This window comes from Grammomys surdaster, unplaced genomic scaffold, assembly GCF_004785775.1.
Source record: "Grammomys surdaster isolate TR1022 unplaced genomic scaffold, NIH_TR_1.0 255, whole genome shotgun sequence".
In the NCBI taxonomy this organism is placed as follows: domain Eukaryota; kingdom Metazoa; phylum Chordata; class Mammalia; order Rodentia; family Muridae; genus Grammomys; species Grammomys surdaster.
In genome coordinates this window covers 3,999,082-4,015,469 of record NW_021604696.1, presented here as the reverse complement: position 1 = coordinate 4,015,469, position 16,388 = coordinate 3,999,082, and the positions used below count along the sequence as shown (strand labels likewise).

Genomic DNA, 16,388 nt, shown 5'->3' with positions numbered 1-16,388 from the left:
GACACAGCACACACCTTTTTACCACCCGTTTAGTGACTGTACATAAAGCTACGGTGTTCTATAAGGAATGAATTTTCTGCCAATGCCACTAAAAGTGGCAACTGATTTATTTACCAACCAATTTACTTTGTGCAAAAACTGAAGAGTCTGTATTTGAAGAGAAAACTGGTGACTCACAGTGGCACCACCGTGAGGAGCCCAGCCCCTCGCCTCACCCCGGCAGTGGGGGCGCTAAGGCTGACTGCACAGCTCACCTGGATGGCTTGGGATGCGCAGTGTGAAAAGCAAGCATGCAGCCCACCATGGAGCAAGGGTGCCAAGTGACCTCTGTGCACAAAACAGGAATCTGGGCAGGAGGGGTGGGACGACGAGGGTAAATGTAAAAAAAAAAAAAAGAGAAATACAGGAAATATTTCTATTTTTTATTTAAATTAAGTAAAAAAAGAAAGAAAGAAAGAAAGGAGAAAGGAAGAAAGAAAAGAAAAGGACTTCATAGCACATGTTCCAAGAAAAAATCACTTTTATATATTTTGAAGTCGTATGAAAACCAGGACTGTGGAAATGGGTTTTGATACTTTCAAAGCAAAATTACTGATTGAGAATAATGAGTTTTTAATAGAATTCATGACATTCTCTCTTTGGCAGGCTAGTATCCAACTCATTTTGACCTTCACTTACATACTGGGTCAGTTCTTTACAGATGCTTCTTTCTGATCCAAAGGCCACAGAAAAATTCAAGCAATAATCGTAAAATGCTATACCAAGTATGTAAACAAAAGGATGCTTTTGAGTTGCAGGGCTTCAGAAAATCTGTCATCAGGACCAAAGACGGTTCCCTTCATCTCCGAAGTTCAGAGTTTGGTCTCAAGTCAGCAGCCAGAAGCTAGTGTGCACACTCCATGGGGGTTTTCTGAGTGGCTGCAGGCTGCTGTGTGTACCAGGCACAAGCTCACTGTGCTTACAGTGACCATGGAGAAGATTCTGGAAAATCCTACGAGGGACAGGACCTAGCACTCAGATGTTTATATTCCCTTCACCTACCTGTCGGAGAGGAACTGCCTTTACAAGATGCCATAAATACAAAGTCTAATAGGAAAGGACTGTAAAAATTAGGGGTAGTGTTTGGCACACGGTACACTTGCGTCCAAGTTCGTTCTGTAGTGTGTCCCAAAGTCTCATGTGAGACCAGAAACATACACAATAGTTGTACGAGTGAACTAATTAGAATCTGCACACCCTTTCCCAGGGCACAGGCCTTCTGTCCAAGCCAGGCGTCTGCATGCACACACCCCCACAGTCCACACCTCACGGATATTGCACGAGTACTTCTAACAACACACACACCGGGGCAGTCTCACAAAGTCCGGGTTTCCCCTTCAGTATGTTCTTTAAGCATTTAGATTGAACATTCCAGAAAAGCTTGACAACCAGTTTCCGAACAAGAATGCTCGCCATCTCTCCTTGGTCTATCAGGGTAAAATGGTTACCAATGTAGTTAGTCATGTTGGTTTTGTTTTCAGCATTTAAAATTCAGCAAAACCTGTTTTTGACATTTCCTATGGTCTCTCTTCAAAAACAGGAGAAGCTTCGTCTAAGGTAAAAAACTAGAGTGAGTCCACAGGGCAGTAATTTTCCAGCAGAGGGCTCCGTCTACATTCTGAGAAGCGTGTCAGAACAACATTACAATGTCAGCTTTCAGAGCGAGGTGCGAGGCCCGCTGATACACGCAGGACACACCCCGCACACGGTGCCTTTAACTACACGGTACCTTTAACTGCACGATGCATTCAGCCTTCTCCTCCCTAAAGCAGTTTAGGGTATGCTACAGCTGCTGAAAGGATTTCTGCTTTTCTTGGTCCTTTGTTTGTTAGGTCTAAGGTTGATGACATCTCCACCGTTAAGGGAACTTGAATTCTGGCCCAAGTGACTTCCAACAGATGCATTAAAGACACCTGTATAAATCAGGGAAAGCACAGTGACTGATCCACCCCCAAGTCACCTGTCGTGTGCATATCATTTATTAGTAGCGTGAGATAGAGAATTCAGTACCTTGGTTGCTCTCATTTTTACTAGAACAGAAACAGCCTGAGCATGCAGGTCAGCGTCCTATAACTCAGTGCTGCTATAACTGACTGCTACCCATCTCCAGTAACTTCATCCTGAGGCTAAACACCAAAACCCAAATTGGCCAACAGGTAGAGTGACCAGTGGGTGAGAGAGGAAGCTATTATATCCGTACCTTGACATGTGCTGTGCACACAACAGAACCGCTAACTCATGAACTGCAGAGCATTAAGCTACACAAAACCCTGCCATGGGCACCATCAGGGAAACAGACTCCAAGGCCAGCCGCTGCCCATGGGAGCTGCAGTCTAACAGGTGATTGACAGTAGACAGGGAAGAAACACCATATGACAGTGTATCTATCATCTTGTTTGGTTTCTGGAGACAAGGTCTTTTTGTGTAGCTTAGTCTCATCTTGCTGTCACCATGCCCACACAAGATATACCGTGTGCAACACCCGTGAGAGACCACAGACCCACTGGACGGTTCAAAGGCAACTCTAACTGCACAGCTCTGAAGGAAGGAAGGAAGGAAGGGAGGGAGGGAGGGAGGGAGGAAGGGAGGGAGGAAGGACGGACTAAAAGTTGGGGTACACGCCTCACTGTGCCCGCTTCTGTGTCCATGAGCCTCTGAGGCCAAGACAGCATCAACAACATCACTGCTGTGTGGAGTGAAAACTCAGAAGTAACAAATCCCGGTACAGGAGAGCTGATACCCACCGAGCGCAGTAATCACAATTCAATAGATTTAACCCAGACTTCTTACAGAAATGAGCCGTTACTCATTTTAAAAAGTACGTACAGCAACAGTGGACAGAGAGCCAGGTCAACACTCAGGCGGGCGGGAGTTTCCCACGCACTTACCAATTTTGTTACTACTTGAATGTGTCTGCTCTGGATCTTCAGTTATTTGTTGTTTCAGTTTTTGTAGGTGTTTCTCAGCCAAATATTTAAAAACTAGAAAACACACACAGTCAGTATAACTATGCAAGTAAGTCTATTTTCAGATTGCATTATTTATACTTACTATATAAATTTTAAATTACACTAGATTAAAAGAATACAATTTAGTTAAAATTCAACTTTTAGAAATTATTTGAGCAGCCCCTGAGAAGTACAGTGATGTGCCGGTCACTGAAGTGTCTAGCGGAGAGAGGAGTGCACTGTCTGCCCGTGCTCTGCTGTCTGAGAAGCTGGAATCAGGCTGAACACAGGACCACACTACCCTGACTCATCCTCTTGCTTTGGAGACAAGGCCTGAGATGGCCTGAACTCCTGCCTGCACTTTCTAAGTGCTAGGACTATAGGCTCGCACCCACCACGCCCTGCTTAAACTAGTTCAGTCTTGAAAGACACATTCACTTTCTTCAAATGATGAAAAGTACACAGCATAAAGACCCTAATGACAACCCAGCTGCAACCTAAACATGAAGATTCCAGAATGAGGAAAGCCTCTAAAATTGTCTTTAATCGTACTCTGTTTTTTTTTTTTTTTTTGGTCTTGTCCACAGGGTTTCTCTTTGTACCCTAGCTGTCCTGGAACTCACTCTGTAGACCAAGCTGGCCTCAAACTCAAGAGACTCACCTGCCTCTGCCTCCTGAGTGCCGGGATTAAAGGCGTGCGCCACCGCCTTCCGGCTAACCTTCCTTTCTTAAACTAGAAAACAGTGAAGAAATGTCGCTGCCTGGTGGAGTTTCTACTATGGTACAATAATAAAACAATTTGGTAACTTCTAAAAGTTATGCAAGGAATACATAGATTATTTATATAATACGTCTTTCAGTCAGTTATTTACTCTGTGTGGATGGTGGGAAACCCCCATGGGAGCTGGTTCTGTCTCCTCCCACTCTGGGCTGCAGGGTTGAACACCTGCTGGGTGCCTGCTGGACCACAGCTTAGGTTTAAGAGCTATGAAAACAAAGGCTGGCAAAGAGGAGCCCACTATAAGCTCAGGAGAGAAAGTGGCAAATAACTACGAATATTACTGACTCATTAGGGACCCTTGGAACAGAACACCTTCAAAATTAGTATGATGTGGCAAGAAGAAAATTTTGTTCTCAGATTGTTTTGAAATCCAATTTCTAAACACAACGGAAATAACCTTTTAAAAAACGACCCAAACTTGTGTTGCAGTAATTACCTTCGTTCACGTTCAGATCCTCCTTCACGGACATCCTGTAGAATCTCAGCCTCAGCCTTTTGGCCAGTCCCTCCGCTTCCTCACTGCACAACAATCAGAAACAAAGCCAGGACAGCTCAGAGGGTCTCCTAAGTGACTTTCCAATGTAGCTATAACACCAGAAGGGTGGAGGGGGAAAAGGGAGGTAGAGGCGTAATGGAGGGTGGAGGGCACTGGGGGGGAGTGGAGGGGTAAAGGGGGAATGGAGAGGTAATGGGGGTGGGGGTGAGGGGTAATGGGGGGTGCAGGGATAATACGGGTAGCTGGTGGAGGGGTGCTATCTGTTCCCCCTTAACTAAAATGGAGAGAAAGCTGAGGGCAGCACTTGAGCAGGACTCTCCTCTTGTGGGATACCCATCAATCATTCACAATAGCTGTGAACAAAATGCATACCTAGAAGTCAGTTATACATTACTTTTCTCTAGAGAACATCTTAAATTGGGTCTGGGGCCATAGCTCAGTTGGGAGAGTGCCCGAATGACAAGGCAGAAGAGCCAAAGTTTCAAGGTCATCCTCAGTTACAAGACTTGGAGGTCACTCTAGAACACATGAGATCGTGCTAGGAAGCTACTTGTCTTTAACAGCATCAGAAGCTAGCACACTGTAAGTTACTTATGGTCCTCTTCCTGCCAAAAGACAAAGTGAGCACAGTAGTGCCCACGCTGCTGACAGACTTTTATTTTCATGAGGACTGTGTAAATTTACAGGACTGTAGTTGGCCTGCTCCAAAATGGCTCCCTGTGACCCCCAGACTGCTGATTTGCATTCCCTGGGTAGCTCTCCCAACCCTGTCACTAAGACTGGCCTATGTCCAATGACAGCCTTTGGAGAGGTCATCCACGTCATTATGGTTCCTCTTGAGGAAATGGCTGCCGTGTTATCAGAATATGAGAACATCAAGTGAGTGAGCCGCCTCAGAGCAGCCCCTCCCCCGGGTGTGCAGGCCCAGCGTGGACGAGGCTAAGGCTCGATGGGTCTGAGTCCACCTGTATAGGGAATGAGCTTGTGGCCAGCCTGGGCCACAGAGCCACTAACTCTCAACAGGCAAAGCAAGAGAGTAAGAGAAAGAAAAGGTAAAAACAGAGCAAGTGTTCAAAAGCTATCAAAATATTATTAATAAGGAATAAATATGTATAGGTAATATATACGGATATATAAAATATGTATATGGATGATTGATTAACTGTTAAAAAAAGCTGAGGGAACACAGAGATGGTCCCATGGTTAAAAAAAGGCAGCTTGCTGCACAGCCATGCAGACTACTAGGTCAGATCAGAGCACCCAGCTAATGAGAGGGGTGCAGTCTCATACACGCCTCAAAGTCCACAGCTATTGGTGTGTGGAGACAGGAGGGTCACTGGGGCTTGCTAACTATGAGTCTTGCTGGTTTTAGTCTGTGTTTTAAAGGCTAACAGTGGTCTCCATGGTGATGGAGAGACCCTGCCTCAGATAACATCCTTCTAAATTTCCTAAATTGAGCTATTTCTGAGAATACAAAACTTGCTTAATGCCTTCCACACAGAGATCTACTTACTATAAACATTAAAACAAGGCTTTGCTCTCTTCCTTCCATTTTTAAATTAATTTTCTAAAAAACTGGCCCTTCCTATGTAGCCCAGGCTAGCCCAGAACTTGGGCAACCCTACCTCAGCCTCTAGCGTGCTGGAATCTAGTTGTGCACCATGGGGTAGGAGAAGCACATGAGCCCTAGCTACACTCCCCTGTGGCAGCAGATTTTTATGTCTACCACAGAAAGAATTTCAGGACAAGTCAGTATGAGAAATGCTTTAATACAGATTTAAACAGGACAGTAGGGGATACACACAGAGGCCACAAAGAACAGGGAGGAGAGGTGGGAGGGAGGGCGGGCTAAAATGGCAAGACGTCTTACTTTTTGATGCATGAATCATCCAGCAGATCAATCTTGTTCTGTACGAGTGCGGTTGGTATATCTCCAACTTCCGCTACTACTTTTTCTCTCCAGCTGGAAATTGCTTCAAAAGATTCCCTGTCTGTGGTAGAGAACACAAGCACACAGGCCTGGGCTCCTGCAAGATCACAAAAGGAAACCGTCACCAGATTAGCACAGACAACTTCCACTTAGCACGGCTCCCACTGGACCAATACTGAACACACGGTTAAATACTCTGCTTAGGCTTCAGTCAATGAGCTTTCAAATTAAAAGCACAATTTGTTATGAAAAACAATCAGTTCAAGTGTCAAAGTTAACTCAAACTGAACATGCTGTAGTTAAACATTACAAAACGGGGCTTAATTCCAACCTAAAGGCAGAAAGGACAGTGAGTGGGAACGGCAGGCTTTTGCTGAAGGCCTCACGGTGACATTTGGAGTCTGCTTAAACCACAGAGCTCAGAAAAACTCAGTGTTAGTTGAGAAACGAAGGACCAAGGAAAACAAACACAGCCTCTCCCCAGCTCCTGGGTAGGTGATAGAATGGGCAGAGGCCAGCGAGGAATGTCAGGATAGAGGAAGATGTAATGTTGATGCAACAGCTCAGGTGACCCGGGAGTAACTGAGCGACTGGCGGACACTGGCCGGGCAGACACTGGGGTAGGCCAGCCCCTGCCTATGTCCCCTTCCCTGTGGGACAGCTGCAGAGACCCATTCGGTGCCAGTCACCAACTGGCCAGCACCTCCAGCAGTTTCCTCTTTTTGTGTCTAAGAGACTTTGTTTTTATTTGCGTCTCCTTGTTTCTGCAGGGCCTTGGGTTTCTTAGGGCATTCCCACGAGGACCTGGTAAATCCGGGAGGCTCCCCAGGCAGCTCTACAAGGTTCTTTAAAGGGACTGGACCGTTTCCTACAGTGAGAATTAGTTTCTACATTCAGTACAGTCATAGCCTCAGGATGTTGAAGCTCCCCCTTCCCTAACATCCTCCCCTTTCTACTCCTTCCCAAATAAACCACTGGGGCTGGAGGTGGGGCTCAAGGAGACTTGACAGGTTTAAAGGCAATTAACATAATAAAAACTATCTATGGAACCATAGGAGAAACCGGAAAGAGTCAGATCAGAGACACCTGTCCTGGTGTTTACTCTCACGGGCAAGAGCTCCTCTGCTAGGGGCCCCTGCCTCACCCAGGCTGAAATCTTAACTGGCTTGATGTACAGCAGGTCTTGAGCAGATAAGCATGGAGTACCACAGCCACACCATGCCCGGAAGTCAGTATCGCAGCTCTCTTCCCATTCTACCCGCCCTTAAATGTTCTCCACCCCATGGTGGTGTCTCCCACACTCTGACTGGGGGTGGGGGCTGACACAGCTGATGCATCCACGGCCAAGCACTCGTTACCTCTGTCCATGTATGAATGTCTGTATTAACCACTACCTGCTGGAAACCAGCAGCTTCCCACCATAGTTGGAAGCCACCCAAACCTGCGTACATAAGCACGAACCATGAGAAGGCAGCTTACAAATCCTAGCACACCATTTAACAAGGCAGCAGTAGGTTCCCCACCAGGGACCTAAGATCTCAGTCACGGGCTTCTGATTATGTTGCAGTACCAGGCACGCCAGCTCCAGACTCAGTCAGGAAGTTGGTCACCCCATAACTGTCCCCCACTGGCATACTATAGTGCCAGTGAGCACATGTGGCCAGGCATATCTGTCTGTTATATGGTACCATACAGTGTATGATGCTAAATGAGATGCTGATGTCTTCTCTCCTCCAAGAGCCTGCACAGTGCCTCCCAGCCCTATGAGAGTGAGCTATCTGGGAGAGTTTCCCAGTCAGCTGAGGTTGACTCCTCTATGTCTTTTATACAGAGTGAGTTCTGACCATTTGGACGTGGTAGAAACAGTGAGAAACGGCAACAGCCTGGGTTGTTCCTGGTACCTCTGGGGCTTCCCTGACCAATGCGCCTTATGGGAGGTAGCTGTGTCTGAAAGTCAGTCCCCTGAGGACTTAGAGGACAGAGTGATGCTTTGTTAAATCCTCCACTATGGAAAAGCTGGAAGATCTGGCCACTTTGAATACAGTATGGGCCACACAGTATGGGCAGATCAACTTTTAAGAACTATTATGAGTGGGGGGAAAAAAGACATGGCTGTCCAGATTATGAGCTTGTAATTAAAACAGTTATGTTTCCTGACAAAGAGACTAGCCCCCCCCCCCTATTTTGGGACAAGAGGACTTCTAAAAAGCCTAGACATTTCAAAACCGAAAGAAACTCAAGTTGATGTTCTCCCAAAATGGACAACAGGCCTCGAGAGACCTCAGAAGAAAACATTAGACTGGAATGGGGCTGCTGTGTGGGAATCCAGAGTTTTCCTTTTCTCTTAGTAATACCTTGAAAGAAATAGAAATAATTATTAACTAAGAAGAAGCCAAGGCCCTGCTGGGTACTGGAGCTAAGTCTGCTTTAAATCCCACCATGTTTTAAAAAACTCTGCTCCTCAGAGTAAAAATAGGATTTGAACGGTGGGAGTTTCTAACACTCTGTGAGACAAACCCCACTGAGTTTCAACCAGAGAAACCGCAGGTGTCAGCTCTCCTACTGGTGACTTGTGTTCCTGTCTGCTGCTAGCATGCAACTTTTTAGAAACAAAATGTTCATGGCTCCTCTTCCTACAAGTTGAAGATGATGTGAAACTTGGGAGACAGTGGCCCCCACGGACTCCACACCACCTATGAAGAGGCCAGAAGACCTCTATGAGAGGAAGCTGAGAGCTTTCTTTCACAAGTACCATGGAATCATGGACAAATCTTCAACAGACACAGGGAAATAAGGTCAGTTTCCCTGGCTGCTCCCGGACCTAATATAAATGACACACTTTGAGGGAAGAAGGCCTCCTGGAAATCAATCCCATCACAGAGGGTGTGGCTATTCCTGGTTGTCAACTTGACTGTGTCTGGAATGAACTACAGTCCAGAATTGGAAAGCTCACCTGTGATCCTTGAGACTGGGAGATACAAGTTTCTGACCTGGATCTTGCCATGGAGATCTTGAGGCATAGTGCCTATGAATCCCAGGAGATCAAGGCAAAGAGATCTCTGAGTTCAAGGTCATCTGGGACAAAGCAAGTCCCAGATCCAGGTGTGTTGGTATACACTTTAATCTCGGCCACACCTTCTGCTGGAGACCTACATAAAGACATTGGAAGAAGGAAGACTTCCTCGCCTGCTTGCCTTGAGGGACTGACAAACTGCTAGATCCTGGACTTCCATTCACAGCTGCTGCTGACCACTGTTGGGGAGTTGAACTACAGACTGTAAGTCATCAACAAATTCCCTTACTATATAGAGACTACATATGCATAAGTTCTGTGACTATAGACAACCCTGACTAATACAGAGGAGTTCTGAGAGAAGGACTCAACCTGTGCACGGCCCCTACACCACACCAGTACAACAAGGGAGCCAAAGGGAAGGTTGTAGAGGTCTGTGCGGGTGTCGGAGCTCCAAGCCACAGCCAGGTCATCCCTCACTAACCATCAGCCAGCCAGTGGTGCCTAATGCCCGCACCATGTCATCCAACCTTCTCTGAAAGCAGCCTGCTTTGCAGTGTTTCTTTTAGCATCCCTGTTGAATCAAGCAGCCAGTATTTGTCTTCTGGCCCCAATGGAGAAAACCCTGTCAGGCATCTTAACTGCCTTCCGTGCTGCAGCACTAGCTCAGGGTCCTATGCCCACCTCAGACATGCAGCGCCTCCTCCTGATGTCCCATCTGGACCCCAGAAAGGTGGGATGATCCTCACCTCCTCACCTCTTACTGCCCATCAAACAAGGGCCAGCGATGGGGCTTAAACCCTAGCCTGGGCCCTTTTAGACATTTTCTGAGAATTTAAAAATATTCTTTAGTATGTTTCCTTAGGTGATAAGAATGTCAATACTGAAGACTTGAACGATGCTACCCCTGCTCTAGCTATGCTTCAGTTGTGCCTGCTTCTTACCCAGACCTCTCATCTTACTTGAACCAAGTCTTTATTCTTGAAAAGATTCAAATTTCTCATTGCCCCCAGAAAAGGACTTTTAATTCAGTGTAACTTGGACTTTTAAGAAAATCCCAGGAAGAGCCCTATTGTAAATCTTAAACCTACGGGAATTCCTTTTTGGATACCTGTATTTTACAGAGTCAACCTCTATAGCCAAGACACTGAAATAAATTCTCTCCACTTTTTTTTTTTGTAAACTATTTGCATTGCCATCAATATTGCAATAAGATACATCCAATTCCTAGGTCTAGCACTTGTTCTGAGGAGTCTGCCTATGTTCCCTGTCACAGTAGAACCTGTCCAGTGACCATTTGCCCAGTAAATGTGGCCTGGAGATCTCATAGTATTGTACCTAACAAAACCCACCAATCACGTGATCTCTGATCCATAGGAACTAATTTGGTGGTCTCAAACTCCACAGATGACATTCCCAGCACCTACATGGTGGCTCATAACCCATGGAACTCCAGTTCCAGGGCATCCTCGACCCCCCTCTTGTGGCCTTCAGGAGCACTGCATATACGTGGTACACATATAGGCATGCATGCAGGCAAACACTTAAACACATCAAATAAAAATGAATTTAAAAAAAGAAGAGGAGAAAAGATGGGGAACTCTTGTCAATTTAAGTGACATATTGCAAGAATGGTCTAAAAATACCAGACAACATTCCAAGGCTGACTCAAAGACAGAGGTGGGAAGAAGTGTGTCCTTCAGCACAGCAGACGGTTAACACGTCAACACAGATGGAACCTATGAGGCAGCTATGGAGAAATGGCCAAACTTCCTAATGCCCAGGTTAGGACAAACGGTCTACGGAGATTTTATGAAAGATAATAGATGGAGTTTGTAGCCCATGCTCCCTGGTTAAACGAATCTTCAAGGGACATTATGGTACAGTCAGCTAGGATTCAGAATAATACTGAATAGACTCACATCCTGCCAATAGGAAATGGATGAACAATACTACAGAGTTACTCCTACTTCCCTGGACCCCGCTTCCCTGTGTGAACTGAGAAGATCCTGGTGAGGTTGCTTCCCACTGCTGCTGCCTCTTGTTCCCCGTAACAGAATTATCTGGCACTCTAGGAAAAGGGTAGTTCTGCTGAGGGATTAGAAAGATACTGTCCTGTTATCTGATCTCTTCTGGAATGTAACTTTCTCTTTACTTCCCCAAACTAGAATCTGGTCAAAGCAAGACAATGGGACAAATCAGGTTATTGTCCACAAATGAGAGTGACAACAGCTTAGATCCTGCAGACCAATGTCTTCTAAAACTAGAGCTTGACACTCCGCATGAAGTGGAGCTTACAGAGTTAAACTGGATACAAGAAAGACTGGAATTAAAGATAGCCAACTATTTCAAGTGCTCCAAACAGCAAATGAAATGTCCCAGGAGGCATCAGGGAATGTAGACATAGGGACACATAAGAAAATGATTTTGATTAGGGTCCTTACTGTGCCCCTCTGTTACCTGTATGTACACCACGAGGCCCAACTGATGACTATGGTATTCCTATTACATATCACATGCAATATTACATCAGATACAGAGGACACCCCCCCAAAAACAAACAAACATGCAGCTCAGATCATGTAGGTAATAGACTTTATATGATCCAGGAATTTCTTCCTTAATGACTTTGCCTGGCATTCTTTTCTCTTTCTCTCTTTTCTTTTCTCTTTGTTTTTAGGACAGGGTCTCTCTACACAGCCCTGGCTGTCCTGGAACTCACTCTGTAGACCACACTGGCCTTGAGCTCACAGGGGTCCACCTGCTTCTGCCTCCAGAGTGCTAGGACTAAGCACCATACTTGGACATTCCTTTCTTTTAAAGACTGGTCTTTCCCCTACTTAGCCTCATGTTGCTCAGACACTAGGAAAGAGCATCCTAGTGGTGGGACATTAAGTACTTAATAGAATATTTGACACTCACCATGTATACACTAGAGGGGAAACACACAGAAACAACACTGGGTATGTACCATCAACCTTAATCAGGGGAGACACCATTTTTCATGGAGACAGGGTCCCTCTATTTCTATGGTAGCCCTGGCTAGCCTGGAACTCACTATGTGGACCAGGCTGGCCTCAAACTCATAGATATCCACCTGCCTCTATCTCCTGGGTGTTGGGATTAAAGGCATAAAACCCACACCCAGCTACAATCCTACAAATTAAGTATGAAAGGTTATATTACTTCCAGACTTCTCTATTAATCAAATGAATATACCTTGTTTGTGCCTTAAACTAATCTGAAGGCGTTTTTCTGTTTTCAGTGATCTTAAGGAATCTCAAAGAAACCATACAGGGACAGAACAAAGCACCTCTCAAACGTGAGAGACTTGCTGCCCTTTCCTCCTCACTCAGCCGGTGTGTGAAGTATGCTCCCCCTTTGTGATGAGAAGCGCACACAACGGAGGAGCTACCAGTGCCCCACTCCTCTGCCATCCTAACTGACCTGGATAAGAAGTTAGTTACACTACTGTGAAGAGCTCGTCACAGGCATCTATTTATAAGCTTAAGGCCATTTTCAGTTAAAAGGATGAATTTACAGAAACCAAAGCCTTTTAATCCAAGGGAAACAGAACGTAATTTAAACACCGTGTTTACAATGCAAGTCCCAGCACTAGAGTCATTTTGTACTTTTGGGGACGAACAGACTTTACAAACAGAGAATGGTGTGGTCTGGGATTATCTAAAAGGTACTAGAGTAGTCAGTGGTGTAGGGTTATAATCTCTACCCAGGGGGCTGATTCAGCAGACTGGAGGAGAATGTGCCTAGCCCAGACTTCAATCCTTAGCACCAAAGCATAAAAGTAAAATAATGAAACTCAATCATGGAGAAGAAAATAAACCAGATGCCGATGTTATCTTGAAGGAGGCATGAAAGAAACAGACGGGCCAGTTTCTGGCTGATTCTATCTCCCTGGCCTTTGGGCATCATGTAACTTTAGGGTGGGACAAACTGTCTACAGTACAAAGCTTTAGTTCTTTACAAGATCTTTAGAAGGGGGGCTGGAGAAATGGCTCAGTGGTTAAGAGCACTGACTCTTCCCAAGTTCAATTCCCAGCAACCACATGGTGGCTCACAACCATCTGTAATGGGAGCCAATGTCCTCTTCTAGTGTGTATGAAAACAGCTACAGTGTGCTCATATACATAAAAAAAAAAAAAAAAAAAAAAGAAAAAAAAAGGTTTTTAGAAGGATACTGAACCAGAGCCTTTAAAAATCCCCTAAAACTAACTTTTCTTTATTTCTTTATATATATTTTGAGATCCCACTATCTATCACTGGCTGCCTGGAACTGGCTACATAGACTAGGCTAGCCTCGAACTTGCCATGACCCTCCTGCTCTGCTTCAGCCTTCCCCTTGTTGAGATGACAGCCACCACACTAGGCCAGCACTTCCTTTGTTATTGCTGTCGTCATTTTCTGGTTCTGGGGATTGAACTCGGGGCTCTGGAGTGTTAGGCAGGAGAAGCAGCATGCGTCCATGGTCTGTGCTTCAGTTCATGCTCAGAGTCCCCGCCCTGACTTCCCTCTGTGACAGAGAGTGTGACCTGAACACTGTAAGATGAAGCAAACCCTCTCTTCCTAAACTTAATTTTGGTCATGGTATTTTGTCAGGCCAACAGAAACCCTATCTATGTAAGACACCAAAAAAAAAAGCAGTGTTTCTTTATGTAGCCAGAGAAAGGCTTCCTAGTTTACCTCGGTAGTAGGCCTTTGTGATTGCATCAAACTCCTCTTGACCTGCAGTGTCCCATAACATCAGCCTCACGTCCTCGTCGTTAACCCTGAAACAAGAGATGACTTTATTCCACACAAAATGGAAAGGTTGACGTACATGCTTATTTTAAATCAAAAGTCTGAAAGCTCTGTTGTTGATTCTCAGAGTGACACGGTTTTGAATGACGGGGACGATCCCAATACTGAAAGTACAGCTACATTACACTCTGTCTGCCGGCTGTTTCTACAGTGAGTCGTAGACAGTGGCTCTGAGATCAGCGGAAGTGGGAGAGCGGAATCCCTTGGGTGGGATCTTTTCCTCCTCTTACTACACCACTCTAAATGGGTCTGGTGTCCTTGCAATGGGATGAGAATTGGGACAGCAGCAGCCAGCTCGGTGGACCTCTACATTAACAAACAAAACCACTGTGGTGTAGTTGCTTCTCACTACAGCCACTGTGGACTCTATCACCGTGTGTCACTGGAGATCAAACCCGGGTCCTTTTGCATGCTCATCATGTGCTTTACCACTGAGCGACACCAAATGTTACTGTGAGGATTAGATCAGCAAATACAGTGCTGTCCTACTCCTAGGGAATAGGTCAAGACCTCTGAGTGTCAGCATGATGATACATGTCTGCCATCTCAGCTCTGGACCCTGAGGCAGGACAGCCTGAATTTGTGCTACACTTATAAGATACTATCACACCACAACACAGCTTGCAGCCAGCTTGGGCAGCAAAAGGACTGTCTCAAAAATATAAACACAGGGTCAGGAGTGTGAGCTGAAGCCTGGGGAGAACAGGCACAAGGACTGGAGTTTAGGGTCATCTTGGTCACAAAGCAAGGTCAAGGCCAGTGTGGGCAACATAAAGCCTCGTTTAAAAAACATAATGGAACAGCATTAACTGCTCCACAAGCCTCCACCGCTCGCTGCCTGGCATGGATGGACAGCATGGCTGCTTCTCTTTCCAGTCACAGCTTAGACACTTTACAAGTTAGAACCAAGGGATAAAGTGCCAGGTACGTACTGAATCTGTCGCTCCAAAAAGTCAACGCCGATGGTTTTCTTGTAGTCTTTTGTGAAAATGCCCTTGCAGTAGCGCTGAATCATGCTTGACTTTCCAACTGCCCCGTTCCCCACCACCACCATCTTGATGGCCACTTCCATGTCTTCCTCCAACATTTTGAAACAGGACCAGTTTCTGGACCAGCTCTAACTCCAGGAGATCAGACCGTCTCCCTCAAACCTATCATTTAAGACAAAATTGTTTTTAATCAGGAAACGATCACACGGCATTGCAATAATCTGTAAGACTGAGGCTCCCAGCCCACCTTCTCTCTTGTTAACCTTTGAAAGGTAAAAGACTTATCCGTACAATTTTCTCTGTCATAGAGACAAAGTCTTGTCATTGGGGTTGAAGAACTAAATTTATTCCTTAGCCCCTCCAATTTCCTGGCAACAATATCCATCTCACAGGGTTGCTGACCAAGGATACACTACAAATGTTAGCAATGTGTAAGTTACACATGCAAACATTCAACAGTGAATCCCACACTGTGTGGCAACAAATGCGTTTATAGATACAAAACCCAAGAAAACTGTTTTTCAACCTTAGAGATACCTTTTCATAAGCACCCAAAGAAAGGTTTTATATAATAATGTAGAGTCATGTATCGGACTGGGCTCTTGGTTAACTGTGTCGGTGTACACACTACAGTGAACGCTGCACAAATTAACGCAACAAATTCTTTGGTTTGAGACCAGTCATAGTTTATCAGACAATCAAAGTAATAGAATATGCACATTTTATATATATATATAAAAAAAAAAAGAGTAGAAAGTCAATTTTCTCATTCTTAAAATGACCAGCCTACTTGGCTGTTCTATATCCAGTAAAACTCTGTTACTGGAACCCATCACTGCACCTGAAATGCAAGAACTCTCCTAAGTCTTCAGAGTTGCCCCAGGTATTTCAGAAACTTGCATGGTCCTAAGAATCTCCTAGAAGTACTTGTCAAAGGGGGTCTCTTGAGAAGATCTAATCATCCATGCTCAGAAACTTCAGAGCAGTAGCCTTGAATCTAATTTTGAAGAGAAGTGCAAGCTGGACATGATGGTCCAAACCTGCAATGCCAGCACTCAGAGGCAGAGGAAGGAGGATCACCACAAGTTTAAAGTCTGCCTGGTCTACAGTGAGAGCATGTCTATAAAACAAACAAGAAAGGCTTAACCTTCCCTTCGGAAAGATGCCTGCACTACCACCTTTGGGATCTATCACGGGATCCACACTTGCCTAAGAGGAACACTGGTGGGCAGGACAACTAGCCTGAAGAACGTGGGGTTCCCCTTTGCACTGGGCTCTCCACCAGAGCAGCTGTAGGCTGGAGCTCCTTCCTCGAAACCCTCCTTTCGCAGGTGTCAAAGGGCATTGCAGTCTTAAGGCTCTTCAGCAGCCACA

The 16,388-nt window shown here is 45.4% G+C and overlaps 1 protein-coding gene across 1 annotated transcript; it reads right to left on the bottom strand.

Annotated features, from left to right (window-relative positions):
* Positions 1-1,372: 1,372 nt before the first annotated feature.
* Positions 1,373-15,171, bottom strand: Rab23 (RAB23, member RAS oncogene family). Its single transcript, XM_028775457.1, has 6 exons — positions 14,958-15,171; positions 13,909-13,994; positions 6,135-6,291; positions 4,205-4,287; positions 2,928-3,020; positions 1,373-1,952 (listed from the first exon to the last, which is right to left on the bottom strand). Exons 1-6 carry the CDS (start codon positions 15,110-15,112, stop codon positions 1,813-1,815), a joined length of 714 nt encoding a protein of 237 aa, XP_028631290.1. The 5' UTR covers positions 15,113-15,171; the 3' UTR covers positions 1,373-1,812.
* Between the last annotated feature and the right edge of the window lie 1,217 nt (positions 15,172-16,388).